General features: G+C 35.2%; 1 protein-coding gene across 1 annotated transcript in view; it reads right to left on the bottom strand.

The window, feature by feature from the left end:
• Positions 1-15050, bottom strand: part of skilb (SKI-like proto-oncogene b) — a 39692-nt gene extending 24642 nt beyond the window's left edge. The window contains exons 1-2 of the mRNA XM_028794728.2: positions 14076-15050; positions 12410-13627 (exon numbers count right to left, since the gene is read on the bottom strand). Coding sequence (XP_028650561.1) covers positions 12410-13528 — 1119 coding nt within the window. The 5' untranslated portion in view covers positions 13529-13627; positions 14076-15050. The remainder of the gene's footprint in view (positions 1-12409; positions 13628-14075) is intronic.
• Between the last annotated feature and the right edge of the window lie 5577 nt (positions 15051-20627).

The following is a 20627-nucleotide window of genomic DNA, read 5'->3' as shown; positions in this document are numbered from 1 at the left end:
CCTTCCAGCATAGTCATGCCTTTTTTGTGACAATCAATAACATACTGCCTTATGGACCTGGCACTGTATAAAAGGGGTAACAGGTACAGCAGTACTGCTGCAATCTTGGCCATTTTTTTCTTTTTTTTCCATTTTGTGGTAGTACATCAAATGTGGGAGATCAGAATGACGAGCCTTTCTTCTGTTTGCGAGGTTCAAAACAACTGTGTTCCTTATTACTCGATGCTACATTCTATGCATTATACTTCCAGATGAGTGTTAATTGGCTGTCGTCTCTCATGCACACACAAGCCTGCCCCTACAACTACAGACAGTGAATCATAGGCTAGTTGGACTCAATTGTTAGGTATGTCAGATTGGGTGTTTCAGCTTCATGGGAGTGCTAAGATTATGTAAATTAAGGCTACAAATGAAAATCGCTGAAAAACTCATCTAGTGTGACATAGTCTTAAAGGCGTTTTATAAGCTTTTTAAAATACAATCTTGGTGAGATGTTTCCAGGGAGACGATGTGATCGATGTCAAAGGGATCTGAAGCATCTTAGGGTTCACAACTGTTTATCCTAGGCTTTTAACAGCTCATTTATTGTAGTGTCAATAACAAATGTGATTATGTTACAGTAACTATATTTGGCTGTGTAGACTAGAGTACAAAGTGAATTTAGTCTGGGGCAATGTGAATGACGTTTTTTTTTTTTCGCATAGCATTAAATTCTGGAAGGAGCTACACAGACCCATACAGCATATCTACATTTTAAGACTTGCTTGAAGGGAAAATATTTATTTAAGGGAGAACAGTAGCTAATAATTAAACAACCTAACACACATGTTATAGGTCAAAGTATTCAAAGACATTATGTAGGGCCAGAGGGATAGCAGTAAATCAACTGATCTGATAATAGGTCAACTAAGCAGGATCTTGAGTGTACAGAATCCAGAAATCTGTAGCAATGTGTGCCTTTCAAAGTACTTCATAGCAAAAATATTAAATGATGACCAAGAAGATGCCATTTTGGCATACTATCTTAGGCAAGGCATAAAACACAAGGACAGTGAAAGACAAAAATGTATGTGAATGGAAGAGCTAACTGCCTGCAATGGTGTGAGGATACAAGATGTAAAACCATCTAGGCCAGCACCTTTAAATGTTTTTATTATTTCAAAAACCTATTAAAATCATTTTCAGCAAGTCATTGCAAAAGATGATCTGTGTTATAAGCTTCTAAAAGGGTGAATAATTTATTTAGTTTGTCTGGAATTGAAGAATCAGTAATTCCGGCAGATGCCACGTCACAAATATTTGTAGCAATGCATTTTATTACAACAAATGTTTTTGATGCCCCATCTGTTGGAATGACAAATGCAATGCATTTTATTACTACATACATTAGAAAATGCTTTCCAATAGATAGTGCACTGAAAACATTAACACTATGGTTGATGTTGATTACAACCAGTCTTAGACAGGTAACACAGCTAGTTCAAGAATAAATAGGATGACCATAGAAACACACTGCAATTAATAATAAGAAAAGTTATTGGAACCAAATATAGAAATTTTAAAATTGTCTATGAAATTACTACCAATTTCCACACTGCAGGGGGTAGAGGTATAACAACCTTTTGCACACAGATCCCAGGCATTAAAAATTAATAATTACATTTTTCAAAAAAGTACAGAATGAAGTTGTAAAGTCCAGGAATTTCATCCTATGGAAAGCTGAGACAAAGATAAATCTATACTAAAAAATGGCAAAGTAGAGGTATGTTGAAAGAAATTTAATGCTGATGATCTGAAGCATACCACTTAATTTGTGAAAAGTAGTGGAGGTTATGGTCATTGCTTGGAGTACATGGTCGCCTCTAGGACTGGCATGCTCATTAGTATTGATTAAATAGCTAATTATTAGCAACATAATGACTTCAAAAGTGTACAGAACTTTTTTCAGCCTGTCATTAAAAATGCCTCCAGATTCATTGACATTCAGTAACACAATGACCTAAAACACAATGCCAGAACAAACAAGGACTTTATCAAAGACAAAAAGTGTCAGTCCCCCAAAGCATTTCTAACAAACTAAGAGACTGGCGTTGTAAGTGTATCGCAGGCTGGATGCAGCTTTTGAATATCAAGTTTCATGTTATCTAAATTAACAGTTCATGTTATCTAATTTAAAAGTGTATTTGACTCGGACTTATGCCTGCCTGAAATTAATAATATAAATAGTATATATTTCTTACTATCAACTGTTTGACTGATAGGTGTTTACCTGTGTATAATACAGTATATAATTCATATACATGCATCTCTAATACAAAAAAAATAAAAACAAAACAAAGCATGGAAGGTAAGTTTCCTATAGTTGGTATAACAGCACTTAACCATCAATGAAAAGTTATTTTGTCAAGAGCTATCTCTCATTCAATAATAATTACATAAGCCCTGGACAGATATTTATATAATGAGACATTCCTTCTTTTGTATGCTGTTTTTCAAGTGATCCTGCAAGTTTACATTTCCAAGTTGATTTGTGTCATAAAGAAAAAGTATTGCTATGCTGAAGAAAATACCATTAGCTCTCACATTATCTTTCTATTAGTGCAATGTTGAATCATCCATCCATCCATGTTCTTAACCCGCTTATCCAGGACAGGGTCATGGGGTAGCTGGAGTCTACTGAAGCAATCATGAAGTGTAAGGCAGAAACAAAATCTGAACAGGGCACCAGTCCATCATATAGTGAACACACATAAACCAGGGTCTATTTAACATTATCAATTCACCTATCCTGATCTCTCACAGTCCAAAGACATGCAGGTTAATTGTCTGAAGCACATCATTATTACATGAAAAATACCAAAAAAAAAACTACATAACAAATAGAAAATATAAATTTCATAAGCAGTTAATTTAAGAAAAGTAAAGTTTTAAAAGCTTAATCAAATGAAAAGGCCTTGAGTCTTGATTTAAACACCACGTGATAATAGCTAAAATACCAGCGAGTCTTATGTTCCAAAGTTTGAGAGCAGAATGACTAAAGGCATGGTTTCCATTGTTTGGAACATACAACAGATACCATAAACATCGGTGGTAAAGAAGAGGAACAATCCCTGAAGAAGGTTGCAATCCATCGCAGGGTAATAATAATAATAATTCATTAATAATAATTCATTACATTTATATAGCGCTTTTCTCAGAACTCAAAGCGCTATCCACACAGGGAGGAACCGGGAAGCGAACCCACAGTCTTCCACAGTCTCCTTACTGCAAAGCAGCAGCACTACCACTGCACCACCTGTGAGGGTAAACATACATATACACATGCACACGTCACACGCACTGTAGGGCCAGTTTAGTGCATGTCTCTACTGAACGTAAATTAAAGATGTATATAAAACATCAGTATAAATACCAGCAGCTTGTGGCTGTCCACTGCATTTGTTAGCCAAATGTTGGATGCAGTTTTTCATATTGGCTAAGACTGCAGTAAATACATTAACCCAGTCTTTTACTTTAGACAATTATTGAACCTTGCATAGAACACATAATCATCAGGCAATCTAAGCACACAAGCATATAATTTAATTGGTATCCTAATTTGTATTGCAGTTAGGATTTCTACAAACCAAATGTTTTCAAATTCAACTTTTAGGGCCCACTAATGCTGAAGATTTTCATTCCATCCAGCTTTTAACTGGATTTCTACCTTAATTAAGCACACGGTTATTGCTTAGTTTGTGTGTTCTGGTGTCAATCCAGAAATTTCAGAGCTGGTTTTGCCAAGTTTTAATTAAATTGTAGCAAGCATTTTTGTATTTTACATAGGGATAATTTAATGTTTTATTATTACAACTTTTCAAGGTATTCAGATTATTTAACTGTTATTTATTACTGAGCATGCTAGAAGGTATAACACTGATACATCTACTTCTTTGCAGAGTTCAGCGTCACTTGCCCTTCCGTCTCCTCTGTGATTCATAATTTTTCACAAATTTAAATCTCATACTAAAGTGTTTTTCTGATTGCAGAATAAGAGAAGAAAAAAAAAAAGACAGGCTAATAAAACAAAGTTATGCTTTAATGGTTAAATGACTTACTGATTGATAAACTGGTTGAAACAAAAACATGAAAATGGCCCTAATGAAAGAACTTAAGAACCATTGGCAATAAAAGCAAAATAAGACGGAAAGCTAGTAGTGATGGTTACCATCTTGCTCATTAAGAATTGGTGCTCCATCCAGTATTACCCTTAAAGAGGATATTCACTTATGGTCCTGATGGGACGCAGTGGCTGAAGGTTTTCATTCCAACCAGTTTCCTAATTAAAAGACAGATCTAGCTAATAATGAGACTTGGTATTTTCACTATATTGTTTGTTTGCGCTTTTATTCACCCAAGAAATATCTTATTTTGTAGAGCAGGGATCATTACTTACAGTCCTGGAGCACCACAGTGGCTGCAGGTTTTTCACCCCAGCAAATTTTTTCATCAGAACCCATTTATTTGCTGCAAAAGCAACATATTTTTTAGCCTTAATTTCAGTTAACTCAATTTTTATAATTCAACATGCTTAACTGCATATTTTACTTAAAGCAGCTGCATTTAAGTTTTAATTGTTTTGCAGTTGCTTAACTAGTCACAGTTAATAACAAAATGCAGATTACAAAGAAGCCACTAGCTCTTCAGATAACTTGGTTCAATTTACAATAGTGAATGTGTATCATTAAGTATTTGTGTTAATAAAATGTTTAGAAGTAAATGAGAGGAAAAAGGGGAGGATTGAGAAGTGTAAATCTGTTATGGTCCACTAAATATTATATATATATTATATATATATATATATATATATATATATATATATATATATATATATATATATATATACATAATGTTCTCAGAAAAGGAAATTCTGTAATATAATTAAAATTTGTCTTGGATGAATGAAGGCACTAACAAGCAATATAGTAAAATGCAAGTTTCATTATCAGCAAATACTGTCTTCTAATTAGGAATCTGGCTGGAACCTACAGCCTCTGCAGCCCACCAGAACCATAAGTGACTATCCCCAACTTTAAAAGGTCTATAAAATTATTAGTCTTTATAGTAACCCTGACATTGGTCAACATGTAATTGAAATCTGTAGTCAGTATGATATAAAAAATGAGCATAACCAAACTGTGGTGGGTGACAGGTACTTAGACATCTCTCAAGGTTTGCATCTAATTCAAACTACACTTCAGACAATCTTTGTTGGCAAATATAGTTTATTTCAGTTAATAACTGTAAATTGTATTCAAATGTCTAGGGACAACTTCCATTTATTATCTGAGAATAGAACTGTAAATAACTTGTGCTCAGTGATATCTCAGATTATCTATATATACTGTATTCTTGTTAAAGTATTAGTGTACAGTAACATACTCTCTGTGTCAATAATGGTAGTTTATAATAAAACCACCATAGAGATTAGGAGGGAAAATCAATGTTGGTATTAGCAAAACCTCAGATTAGCATGAATGTTTAAAAAAAAAAAAAAAAAAAAAAAAAGAAAAAGGATGTAGAGCTGTTCCTGAGTTGAAAACAGATTTTCAATATACAATTCTTAAAGTTCTCCACACTATGTGCATGCCAATGAATATGAAAAGTTATTAAATATATGATTGACATACCTCTTCTACTATTATATTTGCTCACAATGAAACAAGAATGACAGTTTTTGCTCAACCACGGAATTTTTTTTTCAAAGTTTACAATAATCTGTAAATATTAATGCACAAACTTGTATGAAAGCTGTGCATTGCGTAAGTATAGGTTTAGTCTCTAAGCACAAACAGTTCACAACATAATAAGAAAATTAAAAGCTGGGTAAAGTCAAGCCTGCATCGGATTTATTTTTCTTCGGCTCCAGACAAAAAATTGTACAGCTGCATCTGTTTTTAAGACTTTCATATATAAAGAGAGATACTCCAGAAAAAGATTAAAATTTTTGAAATAATAATTTTAAAAGATATTTATTACCTTATATAATGTTATGTTACACAAACAGTGAGATCAATTAACATTCTGTTACAAGTCATGGTGTAATTTCAACTCCTATGTATCTTACACTGATGAGACAATGAAAAGAAAATGCTTACATTTAGATTAATATATTCTTCTGCAATCTAAAATTAAGTACCGGGACTTGTGGAACCCCTTCATCATGTTAAAATACACATAGACATGGCCAAAATCTGTTCTAAAAAGCAGCATATCAGCAGTGCACATCGGTTACTGTATAAAGCCAAGAAATCAGTGGTTACACTGTTCATGTAAATAGAGGTTTTGGGTAACAGATTAGTCCATGCCAATATTAGCTTCAAACTCATAATGTAATTATAATGGCAAACAATACTCCCATTCCACTGTTAAATGCATGTGATCATGTAGAGAGGCACCAAGACCTCTGGGGATTCATATATATATTATATATGTATAAGTATATAAAATATATTACATATAAGAAAGATTGAATTATGACAATTTCCTTTTGACAAACTCAGAATGATTATTAGGATTATAACATGACGGAAGGCAGCTCTTTTCTCTATTGTTTGCAAAATGCCTTAACAGTAGCATCTAAAAAGTAAAGTGACATAAGAATTCACAGTTTAAGAAGTTTACATATTTTCTTTTTACAGCAGGACATATATGTTGGATGAAGAGTTTTAAGTTATGATTTAATAAGAGAAAATTCTATAAAATTCTGACAAATATGCTCCTGGACCTGTGGCTTTCCCACGTTCTGATTATCGTATGACTTCTGGAATTTTGTGATGAGTTAGGATTACTTACACTCACTTACATTAAGAAAGTTAGTTATATTAATGTTGTTTTATTGGATTCAGTAGAGTATGAGATACTACTTATTCCACCATAATATTGTTTGATGTTCTGTTTAATAGCTCAGCAGTAACTGTGCAGCAGAACTGACTTAAGTAACAGAAATTCAGAGCACAGTAAATGATCATGATCAAGCTTAAGAAATAAAGTCAATATATTCCCCTTACATTTGCTTTTAGATCTATTGAGAGAATTATAACAGGAACTGGCTCTGTCTTATTATGATTGCCATGATGACTGAACTATGGTCAAAATGATACCATAGTTAAATTTGTGAATATTCATAATTCCTCAAGGAGGAAAAATGAAGAGGATCCAACACTTACGATTTAAGAAATCCTGAAATACTAAAGTAGTCTTACATAATGTTACAGCTGATAAGGAACACATATTTTAACCACTGTTAAAATTCTTTGCAAGTATAAGTTTGAGGTTCCATAAGTTGGAAAATTAAAAAAATATATATATATTTTCACTGTTTTTCCCTTTGGATACCTATAACAGGATTATTTAATTCAATGTCGATTCCACAGCCATGACAACACAGCGATGCACATCCTCCAAAAATGATCAGAATCACTTCAGCTGTAACAAAAAATATATATTGCTTTACATACTAATATTGATATATCTTTACTTTATTACTACAGTAAGAATAAACCATCCACTCAACCCTTTCTTTAAATCTAGAATGGTCTCTAATATGCACAAATGCCTTTTGTAAAAAGGCACTATTTGCCTTCAGAGAATAGAGATGAGATAGAACTTTGTCTTTCTACAATTCATGGTTCATACCTTTAATATCCCAGCTAATAAAATCAGCGTGCAGGCTGAAATATCTGGGTTGTTAATTCTAGAAGTCATATGAGGGCTTGATATGCCTGCTATCAGTTAAAAATCAATTGTTCAAACTGAAAGGAAAACACACATATTCTTTTTGCTACCCATTTGAAAAGCCTACAGTATATGCAAAAAGGCAGAATGTGATTCCACACATATTTTAAAACAAAATATCCAGCAAAGACCTAGCAAGCTACTTTGATTAAATTCTTGCCAAATTAAAAAAAAATCCTCATGAATCACTTCTTTGAGAAAGATAACTTCATTTTTTTCCACTTTTAAGAATTAGACTTAGTTTTTGAGAGGTGGGATAGGATTCGTTTATCTAAGCCGAATGCATTATCTGAATAGCTGAGTCCCATTCTTTTTATGAAATTCTAAAAAAAAATAAAAATAAAGATACATGTATCATTGTCTCTCAATGTTATCTACAGATGGATATTTATGAGATAGCAACTGAAACAAAGCATAAATGTTGACCATTTAAAAATCTCCAAAGGACTGAAAACTTGATAATATTCCATCATCTGAATACATATGTTAGAGATGTTTGGAATATTGTTATTATATACAGGTACAGCCGATAAAAGTGCGCCTGCTTTAAAATATTGTCTACCATGTTACCAAATCTTAAGTGACTAGTGGAACATGGGAGGGCTGGTAAACTGATAGCAATTACAATTAACTGGGGCACATAGTTAAGGCATATAGAAAGGACTCTGAGTTCAATTTAGCTTCCACGGCTGTTCTACCAGGAATAGTTTTACTCACTTCTGCCTCCTTCCAAAGTCAGAGTGTTTGTTTGCAGCCCAATAATAAAATACGGAGACTGGAAATGCTTTACAGGTCAAAAATTCATTTTCAACATGTATTGATGGAAGTGTTCTCCACTGCCAAACATTATTGTATATATTAATGCATATTTAAGAAAAAGAACTTTGGGTTTAAAGGACACTGGCTATCTTCTGTTCTTTACACAACCATAGATGTTAAAACCTTTGACATAGGGCTACTACTCAGTGGAATTAACCGAGTTCACGTGAAGGACCACATATTGGACCCTTTAAATCTCTACTGAATCCCTATTAGTTTACTAAATCCTCATGAGCTTTTGTCGCAGCAGTTTAATCTACATAACTTTTGCTCAATGCAGAGGCAATATCTACTGATTGTGACTAATTTATCACCATCTCATTCAGTTCTTGTTCTGCAAGTGCCTTAATACTACTCTTCCAAACTCTCTAACCTATTAGAAATAACTTAACAGTTGATGAGAAAAGTAACAAAGCAACATCATAACAGACTGACCTCACGATTAGAACAGAATGTGCTTTCAATAATATCTCCGTCTTGGGAAATTTGACTGCTTGATTCATGGACCATATCATTACATGGTAGCTAGAATAGGCTTTAGAGCCCTCCCTTTACCACAATCCCAAGTGACCCTGGTCTAGATTTAGAGGGAAATTAAATTATATGACATCTCAGTTTATAATTTCCTGAAAAAAGCCTGACAGGACATTGCAGATTTTCAGTAATTGTGCCAGTGTTTCTCACTTCCTCTGCCCTATGGTGTTAAACATATTCAGAATATTTTATTACAGCTATAATGTGTAATTGTACATTGTTGAAATACACTGTATAGAATTCTAGTCTACTGCATATATATATATAGTATATATATATATAAGTATATATATATATTATATATATATATAGAGAGAGAGAGAGAGAGAGAGAGAGAGAGAGAGAGAGAGAGAGAATTATATACATATATATTACGCCATACACAAGTGTCACTTGGTCGTCTTCCAGGCCTACTTGAGGAGGTCACTAACCTTGTCACCTGTTTCTTCCTCTACAGCACAGAGAAATTGTCTACTGAGGGCAATTGCCTCTACCCCTTCTGAGGAAATTCCTATAAAACCACACTTCTCCAGTGAGAGGTGTCTAACTTCGACTTGAGCTAACTGCAGAGACAAAGCTCCAACAGAAAGCAAAACCCACTCACTTTAAGAGAAAGACAACCACCTATGTGTTCTATTTGCAGCACCATTGCACATTTATGTATTTTGTTGTTTGAAAGAGTTAAACGTGACAACCCAGTTGGTGTCCCAACATTTCTTCCTTAATCCAGAGTTTCACTTACATTCAACCACTACACACACACACACACAATTATACATATATATATATATATTATATATTATATATATATATATATATATATATATATATATATATATACACACATAAATATTGTATATAAACACATAAATATATACACATAACTTAAGTTGAAAAACAGGAGAGCATGTTAATGAAATTAAAATAAAAATATGACTTAATATTTGTAGACAAAAGCCCAGCATTTTCAAAATATTTCTTTGTTTTGTTCTAAATACAAAAATGTAGACAGCTCTACATACAAAGTTCTCAATAAAAAACAAAAAAAACAGTATTTGTAAATCTTTGAATTAATATCTTTCATTTATTCAAAATATTCTGGTGTTTCTAAAACAAAGAATAAAAACTAGGAGACTACATGTATATTTTCAATGAGTTAATTCTACATTTATAGTATTATTTAAAATATATGCTTTTACATTGTAAAGCTTTAATCACCAGACAAAATAATCCTACTTAATACCAACTGGAAAAAATGAAAATATTAAAAGCTTAAGATGGCAATGAAAGTAGCAAATAATGCAGAAAAATACTGTAATTACAAAGATGGCCCATGCTTCATTTTCCTTTTGCGATACAAATTGACGTATTAAAACTGTACTTGTGGTTTAAAAATAGCAGAAATCACTGGAGTCAAAAAAAAGGCTGTCGAGTGTCACACCACCCCCCAAATCAAATTCATAGAGACAGACTCTTTAAGGGGCCAGACAGTGCCAGACAGAAGTATGGCAAAGCATAAATGTTTACAGCTTGTTATGCAGCGAGAAAATAATTAGTTTTCAAACCATTGTGGTTTACATTTCCAGAGAGCAGAAGTCCAAGGGGAGGCCAGTGTAGAGAAGGCTGATCAAGTGACACCAGGTTACATCAGAAGCACAGACTATTTTGCAGAAATGTCAACACATCTAAACAAGAGTCTAGATTGCTATAATTCTGCACTTACACAGATGTGTGGTTTTTAACTCAGACAAGATACCAGACCAAATTTCCGGTACATATTTTGAAGACTTTATTCACACTCTAAGTGAGGTTTAGCTCATTAAATACTAAAATCGCATTTTATTTCAAACACGAGCTGACATCAATTTAAAAACAAAATTGAACAGGAATAGTTAAAGAAATAAAAAATTTCTGTAAGCAGATTCTAGCTACTATGAAGCTTTCCCAACTTAGTCGCAACAGTACTATAAAACAATAAAAAACAGCATCCTTAAAATCAAACACGATTGTTTTTAATGTTTTTCCTATTCTTGATCATTTCAGTAACTGGAACGGATTAGTTTAACAGATCTAAAGTTTCAGATTATGATGTGCTTGCAAAAAGATGATTCCAGCACATTGCAAACTAACATTAAGGCCTATTTGCAGATGTGACATTATATGTGAGCTAATGTCTCAAATACGTATCTTAGCTTTAAGCTAGGAAGTTTCATTACATATTGTGTAATCTGACTATTTCTCAAAAATAAAAGAGCATTTTAAAGGGTCGTAATACACCCAACTAGTCTTTTTCTCATTAACATTTGTGTGTAAAAGAATAAAAGGACTTCATTTTAGTATGGATTCACATTTGGCACTATTAAAAGAAAATATATACAGATTTTATAAATGTATGTGAACTTGTTATACATCACATACCATGTTATTCAAAAAACTTAAACAACAATGATGATGATGATAACTTTTGAGTATCAGCTACAGATGAGATGAAACACGGTTGGTTCAATTGAGACACAGTGCCCTTCAGCTAGTACAAAACTTCATTAAAACAATTTGGTTTAAAATATGGGTGCTTTTGCTATAGTGTACTTAAGCAGTAAATGTTCCAAAAGAAACTGTAAAATGTGTAATGCCCCAATGAAATATTGCGAGAACAGCTTCTCTATCATCTTTTATATTTCATAAAAATTAAAGCTTTATAGGAACAATATCTTCATGAGAATGCAGCAGTTCTCAAGGGCAACTACAAACGGTTTAAAAATAACGACATCATGGCTCAGAAAACAAAACATATTGAAGGATAAAGGCCCAGCTGTACAAATGATTTACAGTGAATCATATTATTCAAAATACCATTTTTTCTGCTCTAAAGTACAAGCACTTGCTCACATTTACACTGTTAAATAATGGACGACAGATGCATAAAGCAGTTAAAATTAAATTAATTAATGTTACAATGAACACAGATGTATTTCTTCAGCTAGGGTGGTGGGAAAAAAAGATTTGCAAAGCAACCCATTATTAATAATAATTATACAAATACAACTCTTGACAAAATAAAGCAAATATTTTTTATAACTTGCTTCCTCAACCCTATACATGCATTTATCATTTTCTAGAATGTTACTTGTGCTCTAATGAGAATAATCTAGTAACCATTATTCCACATATAAGCTTTGGGCAAAGATCACCTAGCTTCATGCATCAAACAAAATGTCTAAAAAATAATTGTGTTCCACAGCGTTCAACAACCATACTGGCCACAAATGCTCACACTCACCTTTTCGAACTGCTCTTTCTGTTGAATGCTGAACTTCTCCTTGATTTCATCAAGCAGTTGTTTAAGCCATCTCTCCTTTGGAGTCCCATAATACTTTTTGGCAAGCTGAAGGTAACAACGCCACTTTACAGATTCAAAACCCCAGTGGCAGGTTCTCTTGTCTGGGGATTTGTGGGAATGCATTACAAATTTCTGGGGTGAAAACATCATCTGGCATTCTGCACACTGTATGCATGCCGCTTCAGGCTGTGTGTATATTTGTATAAAAAAGAAGCCTTGGCATCTGCCAAGACACTCATGCTCTACCTCAAATGTTGATTCTGTGTCTTTGTGATGAGCCAAAACACCCTCTCCTGCTATTTTACTGGCATTCTGTAGGGTAAAGCCTGGACGCAGCAAAGCATTGCAAAGTCTTTGAGCATCTGTCAGTGTAATCAACCCACAGGATGGTGCATTGATTGGCAAAATACCCAGTACTTTCAAAATATGAAGCTGATCAGCATTACATCTTGAGCAATAAATGTACAATTCATCACAAACTGTGTTAATCTGCTGAAGAGAAAAATCACGCAGAACTGAATTAAGGACTTGGGGCAAGCAGAGTCTTTTCTCGCCACCCACCATGAAACATGAGATGTACTCTCCTTCCAGAAGAGAGTAAGTCAGTTCAGTTGAGCTGTCTGGAGGAATAAGCAGAGGGCCCGATTGGACCGTAGGTGATGAATGGGACAGGTAGATGCTGGGAGACATACATTCTTGGTTGTTTCGAGCTGAAAAAGCAGCAGGTCCACCAAGAGAACTCTGACTACTAAGATGAAATTGAGCCAAAGTGTGTTTTAGGCCAGGAGTTATGTCCAGGGCCTTCCCCACTGGTGCAGTGTTCTGTTTTCTCTGTTTTTCCAAGTCACTGAATTCAGCAGGTGATGATTCATACATGTTTTCTTGTTTGACCTTTATGCTTTTTGAAGTCCCATCAACAGTTCGGTTATTCAGGTGTAGCAGTGGCCTTTTTTTAATTGGTCCTTCCTCAAGCCTGTCTTTGGCAGATTTGTTCATATCCTCTGTAGAATGAACTTTGCTGTTATACGTCCCTTTCAAGGATGGTTGAGAGCTCATCATCCTTTACTTAAAGTATATATAGAAAACTGGAACGTGTAAGGGCTGAAAAATATTGACTTGTGACCATTACATATTTGAACGGTGGAAATTCACATTTATCTAAAAAAAAAAAAAAAAAAAAAAAGAAACACGTAAATATAAATTGAATTTCAAAGTCTTGCATATATCCATCCATTCACTTCTTCAGTTACTCGTTGACAAAGCAGAAACAGTTAGGCACAAGGATGAATGGAAAAAATTCACACCAAGGACTGAAACTACCTATATTACTTGTGTTTGCAGCTACCTGAAAAATTCTGTTACGGTATTATCCATACTTCCACATATATCTTAGGGGACATATTGCTAAAAAGCTCAAACAGTTTTACTATATTAATACTTAGAAAAATGACATCATTCAGAAGCAAATGTAATGTACAGAAAATATTTATGCAAATACCAATTACTTTACTCAAGTCAGTGTTACTAAATAAAGGACAACAGAAAGGGGAGGGTAACCACTGAGGCGGTAATCAAGTCACAGATGGAGAGGATAAAATGCAATTACCTGGTGTCAGACCGTCTTCAGATATGCATCGTATCCCAAATTAGCTTCAGATCCACGTATTTCCCGGCAGCTCCAATGTAAACGCCACTGTCAACAGCCCCTGACCTTGTCTCATTCAAGCCAGATGGTGCCTTTGCTCGGAAGAACTCGTGAATAACGTCAGCAAGGGAATAATCAGCCTTCAAATGAGAAGAGGTCTCGTGGTACCGGTTATACGTCCAAGTATTCGCGCTCGTTCGTTCCGGATAGGAGCGATCCAATACCGGGTTAGTGTTCCTTTGCACTGCACACTCGTGCTGCGTTGTTGTGGCGGCTGATGTCTCCTGGCATCTCACTCGCGGCGTGTCCTCTCTACTGATTCAACTCTGTCGCCGTTGCGCACTCCCGGCAGACTCTCGCTCGCCCTCTTTTTCTCACGCACAATGTCACAGTCACTCCTCCTTTCCACCCTCTCTCTCTCTCTCTCTCTGTGTCTGTCTGTCTTAGTCACGCACATATGCAAGCAAGGAGCCGTCACTCACGGTCTCCCATATCTCCAAGTTGTCGAGGTTTGCGCGTGTCCGTTTACTGCGCGCGCACCCCAGAATACGGCGAACACTGCACACAACCCCGTCTGCGCGTTTATCTTGCACATGCGATCCCGCCGCCCACACACAGATAAGAAGAGAAATGTCCTTGTCTTTACTCGTATCTGTATACGTGCATTGCGTTCCTTTCACGGTGTCCTTCTTTTCTCCAAAACCGTTGCACTGCTCCCATTACACCTTCAGCGTTCAGACTAACGATGAATTTTGTCTTCGATTAATAGTGCTTCTCAAGCACAAATGAATGACCATAGGTCGATAATCCGTCTCATACTAGCTCATCTTTGGCTGCAGTCTTTCCTTCCCTTCGCCCTCTGTTCCTCCACGTCTGGCAGTGAAATCCCTAACGCAGACAGACACTAACCCCCTCCTCCTCCTCACCCCCCAGAGGCACAGCCGCCGCCGCCGCCGCCGCCGCCTTCCCAGACACGCCACGTCTCCCCGCCCACTGGACATGCGTCATTACTTACGTCACGCGCGGGGCTGCCGCTGGCTGCGGAAACACTGTGGGGGAGGTTGCTGTCTAGCAGTCTCGTCGGTTTTGGTGTCATGGGTGATTTTTTTGCTTCCAGACTGTCTCGTTTTAAAAGAGCAGAAGGCAGGAAGTAAGAGAGGAATGCAAAGGTGGTTATGACCTAGCTTCATCTGAACAGGCAGCTGTAGTTTCCAGAAAACACATTTTTTAGTGGTGGCCAGACAGAGCTGACTAACTCGAGGAAATGGAACAGAGTTGCAGCCGCCATAAAAACCCAGAAGAAGAAGGCCAAAGAAGAGTGCACACAAAATTCGCCCCAAGTAATTTTATAAAAATAACATGATATTTTTATAAACGGCCAAGCAGTTATTAACTTGAAATGAAACAGAAGTGGCCTGCTGGGTAAATGATTGAGAAACACCACCGGACAACCAGGGCTAAGTATTATACTGTGCCCTTTGTACTGTGAAGTGATGCAGTATAAAACGCAGGACAGCATTTCTCAAGAATAACTGCATTCAATCATAAACACTTAATGATTTAGAAAAGCTTAAATTTATTGACAGCATAATGCTGAATTTACTTGGGGAGTGCTCCGTTTCTGTTTTTAAATTATACATTTAAAGGCACAATTTTCTTGGGCAAACCTTACCTTCTGTAACATAATGAGACAATGGGCCTACTCCTTTTCATGGTTCTGCATGGTACTCATTTATTTTTCTTAAAATCACTTTGTCCATTAGAAGGATTTGGGGGTTTATTCCAGTAATTTCAAGGCAGAAACCAACATTAGACTGGGTGGGCACTTCTCCTTTGAAGAACAAACTCAGTCTCTCTGAGTTAATTTATTGTTGCTTTCAACATAACAGCCTTTCTTTTGACTGTGAAAGGAGCCAGCACCCCCAAGAAATACCTCCCTATGTTTTATGTTATTTATGATCTTATTTTCTTTATGTTGTATGTAAACCCAAACTGTTTTTGTTTGCACTATAAAAAGTGTGTTGTTTATTCAATAGTATTGTGTGATTTACATAACCATGTTGCAATATTTATAACACAGCACCTTTTATTTCAGTCACAGTCATAAAATGCCATCGTTTGTATACTGTATACATATGACTTGTGAATACTTTAGAATAGAGACTATCTAGAGGCCCCAATTAGTCAGTTACTGCTATATAACAAGACCTTAAACCTTTGTTTTGTTTTAATAAATTGTACAAAGCATCACTGGCAAGATTAAAATATGGCTTATCCAGAATGTATCTAACAGTTACTAAGGTGTAACAAAACCTTAACAAAAACTTTGTTTGTGTTGCACAACAGTAACTGACTAATACATGGATTATAGCAAGCCGTATGCCTAAAGTGTTACCCATTTATTTTTTAGCTTTCATAAAGTCAAACCACATTTCTGTTAATTTGTACAATAACTTTTCTAAATAGGTTTCATATTGTGTATTTTGTTTTACCAAAATATTAAATGCCATTGTTCTAATTAGAATAGTATTAATTCCAATATAAATCCTGTTTCACCATATCAAAGCAGACAACAAATTACGTGTAATTATTTTTCCATTATATTTTGCTATTTACGTGTAAGTGACCTTTTCATGAGTACATTTTTTCAAATAAAATAGTTATATATTTTCAGTTTTAAAGTCTGTTTTTAAAGTGACAGAAAAGAGAAAAAAACCCACTCTGCATACATTGGTCATGCTAGCAGTCTCCCCTGCCCCCCACTAGTGATACAAAAGAATATATTAGCATGCAAGGCCATCATCCCATGGGAGGTGACCAGCCTAAGCCCTGGGCTTTGCTTTAAGAGGTGCTGCTATATTAGCACAATATCTCCCAAACTCCAAAGCTGTTTTAAATGCACAGAATGTTTTGTTTGAAATCATTACTGATTGGTTAGCCTGAATTTCCCATACTCATTTTACTTGTAAATTGTGTTTTATTCTTCATAAGAATTGCTAACCTAAGAGTAATTTATCTGTTTACATTGTTGTGGCCACTGACTAATTCTCCCTTCCTAAAATTTAAAATCTTAGAAGAATAAAATACAATATCTATATTTTGATAACTGCTGATATACTCTTGGTTTATCTCGTTTGTGATTTTGACCTGCAAACTTCACCAAACAAAAATCACCCTATTTTATTGTCAAAGGATACCTTTGGCTTTCAGTTGCTTTTAAAAAATACAATTGATAGTGACCTCAAAGTCAGTACAATGAGCAAGGGTATTATTTTTATAAAAAGTGTTCTTTTGTTAGACAGCTACTCATGTGTTTTAAATGAAAATAAAATAAACAGTTATAGTTGTTTTTTGCCTTATAATTCTAATGGGAAATTAGTAACTACAGAAATGTATATGTTTTTGCTTTATTGTTCTTCTGATTTACATGATTATATTTTTAAAAGTATTGTTTACTGTACATGTTGAAATTGAACTTCTCCTTTGTACCCAAATATAACCAAATATGAAATATAAAAACACATGGAATGTTACAATGACAAGGAGTGTAATAAATGGTTGGATTAATGTAATACCATTATAAAAGTAATAACCCACATTATTTTAAGTACAGCCAACACAGAGCGGGTTTTTCACTTTGCACAAAGGGAAGCTGAAAATGGATGTACATTACTTTCAAAGTATAGCAATTTCTACTACAAGGTTAAAGCCAGTATCCATAGTGATTAAAATAATATAATAGCATTTATTGTTGTTGGCATTTCTCTTTAATGCAGCAATTGAAATTCCGGATTGCCTGGCTTCTTTGGGTTGGGTTGATGAGTGATAGTCTGCTGCTCAGGCCCATGTCTGTTTTTTTTTTTCCATTTTAGCCAGATCACTAGGGCATGTCTTGCCTTGCCTACCAAACAGGACCTGGCAATCCCCTCTCTTTTTCTTCCAGCAGAGGAGATGTACTATCAGCATTGACCAACCCTGTGAGCCAGATTGACTTTTATCTTGAAAAGCAGTTGTCCTTTTTTTTTGCTCATTCTAGGTTCTTGTCTGTGATAAGCGCTATATAAATGTAATGAATTATTATTATTATTATATATAATACAGTGGGAGATCACACAGAATACTGGGCTACATGTAGCAAGCATCAAGCTTGTTGTTCAGGTTCAATACAGTACAATTATTATAACGATTATTATAATTACTTTAGGGTAAGCACACACCAGAAAATGTATCTCAGTGACTGATTCAAAGGCTTTAAATGCCGACAGTCAGTATTTTGCACATTTTGTCTAGATAAGCAGGTTCCTTTTGTGCAATTATGACTCCAAAAGGACCTGCCATTCTTACTTCATCATGGCCACATTTTGACAGCGGGTGATTCCATGTGAAGAAGAACAAAGAGGAAAAATGCCTTTAATCTGATCAAAGGTGACACTTTGCATAAAGCTTGAAGCTGTCACTGTAGCTATTCATCTGACAGCCACCATGTAGACAGAGTACAGGTGCTTAAAACATGAAAATGTCATGCTTCAGCTGTCTGAATACATGCTGTTTCCTGATAATCCACTTTGTCCTAATTCAACTCTTGTTTTTTCACGAGGGCCATTTACAACTTTAACTTGTGCTGGACTGACAAATAACAGAAGCTAGAGGTGAGAGCACATCCAAATGTCTGATTTCTAATTATGAACACAATACCCGTTTTTTTTTTTTCATTTTAACCTTTGTGGCAAATATATATATATATTGTGCTTAATTTCATGGATTTTGTTTTATACTAAGCTATGTAAAGGCCTGATAAGGCCGCTGAGTGGAGTGCAGTGCCTATCTATACAGTAATGACACTTAATGCCCTTTCTTATTTATGGTTTCTTGTAAACTGTTTTTCATCTCACACTTTTTCCCAAAGTCCTTCCTCTAAATAACACTTTTGCTGAATGTCTGCTTTAATCCACTTTCAATCAATAACCACTTTCAAAGATTTTGACTTCCCGTTTTATCAATTTGAATTGGATTTTTCATATTGGGGTTCAAAATTGATTTAAAGGTCAGTGTTTTTTATAGGTAATATTTGATAAAAATGTCAGTGCTGTGACAGTACTGTAGCATCACACATCCAGCATCCTCAACTCAAGTCTTGTGTTTGGATATGTTTGCCATTTCCACTAAAACATGCAGGTTACCATAAGTGACCAAGTGTTTGTGGCGTCCATCAATGGACTAAAACCCATCCCACTCCTTTACCCACATCCAGGGCAGTTTTCTGCTTTTTGACCAGTGCTATGGGGAAAGAATTCAGTGCCCCATGTCCTTGAATTGGTTTAAAAGGCTTGAGAATGTTATATAAATGTTACAGTGCTATATACATCATTGTGAACATGGTTTCATTAAGGAAAAAAAACAATCTCCAACAAGGTTAGCCTTAAACTGGTGACTTGCATACCATCAAATTAAAATAGGTGTACATAAATAGACAGGGAGTGGGGAGAGAGGTTCATGAACTTCACTACACATATTTCCTATTCAAAGCCAGCTTTCTGTGCTTTGCTTTTTTTAACAAATCCAGCACAGGTGTCTTGCTTAAGGGAAAGACTAGTTAGACAAGTCAGGGAACTGTTGTTTGGTTTCTTTAATATGTTAAAGAGACTCTTTCCCTTAAAAGGTTTCCAGCATATGCTGAATATTCACACAAGTAAGCAGTAAGGTGTACCAGTCATTTTTACACACATACAGTATGTCATTTGCAGACTGGACTAATTTGTTCAGCCATAAACAATTCTTCAGTTCCTAATTAAGTATTTTTCTCTTACACAATGAGTTAAGGATTAATCTTCCAGTTTCTGCTCCTTTTCTAAGATATAAAAAATGTTCCACCCCTTGAAGTAATAAATAAAAAAATAGAAAGTAAAAGGTTACTTAAATATTCACCTTCCCTTTGAGTCAGTGTTTGGTAAAGAAGACTTTGACAACAATAAGTGTTCTGGGGAATTAGTCTTTACGTGGTACATTGGGCCACTGCAGTTTTCCTTATTCATCCTTGCAGAATTTGTACGTATAAGGATATTGACTGGACCTTTCCAAAGCAGTGCTTTTCTTTGGTTTAGATCTTTTAAGAGTAGAAATAAAAAGCAATGACTACTAACTCTGGACAGAACTGGCATCTTGTTTTTGTTCCGTATCTGACACTAAATGAAAGAATCCATTTCCTTGTGACCCTTAGGATGGCAGATGTAAATTTTAAAAAAGAATGACTGTATAACTGCAATATAATATAATAGGTACTAGAAAGTGGCAGAAATAGGTCTAGAGCAGTGGTTCTCAGGCCCTGTTTACGCAAGGCCCACATTAAGAATTCAAACATTTTTGCGGCCCACATGTTAGCCTTCGCTGGCATATAATTTATTGCTCATGCGTTTAGTAGTTGGGGGTAAATATTACTAATATACAGTATTATGTAATTTTTCCTTTACATGTTTAATTGCTCATTGCTTTCTACACGGGCGGCACGGTGGCGCA

The sequence above is a fragment of the Erpetoichthys calabaricus genome, chromosome 2 (genome assembly GCF_900747795.2).
Source record: "Erpetoichthys calabaricus chromosome 2, fErpCal1.3, whole genome shotgun sequence".
NCBI classification, from domain to species: Eukaryota; Metazoa; Chordata; class Cladistia; order Polypteriformes; family Polypteridae; genus Erpetoichthys; species Erpetoichthys calabaricus.
Note: the sequence above shows the minus strand (reverse complement) of the source record. Positions and strands in the feature narration are given on the sequence as shown.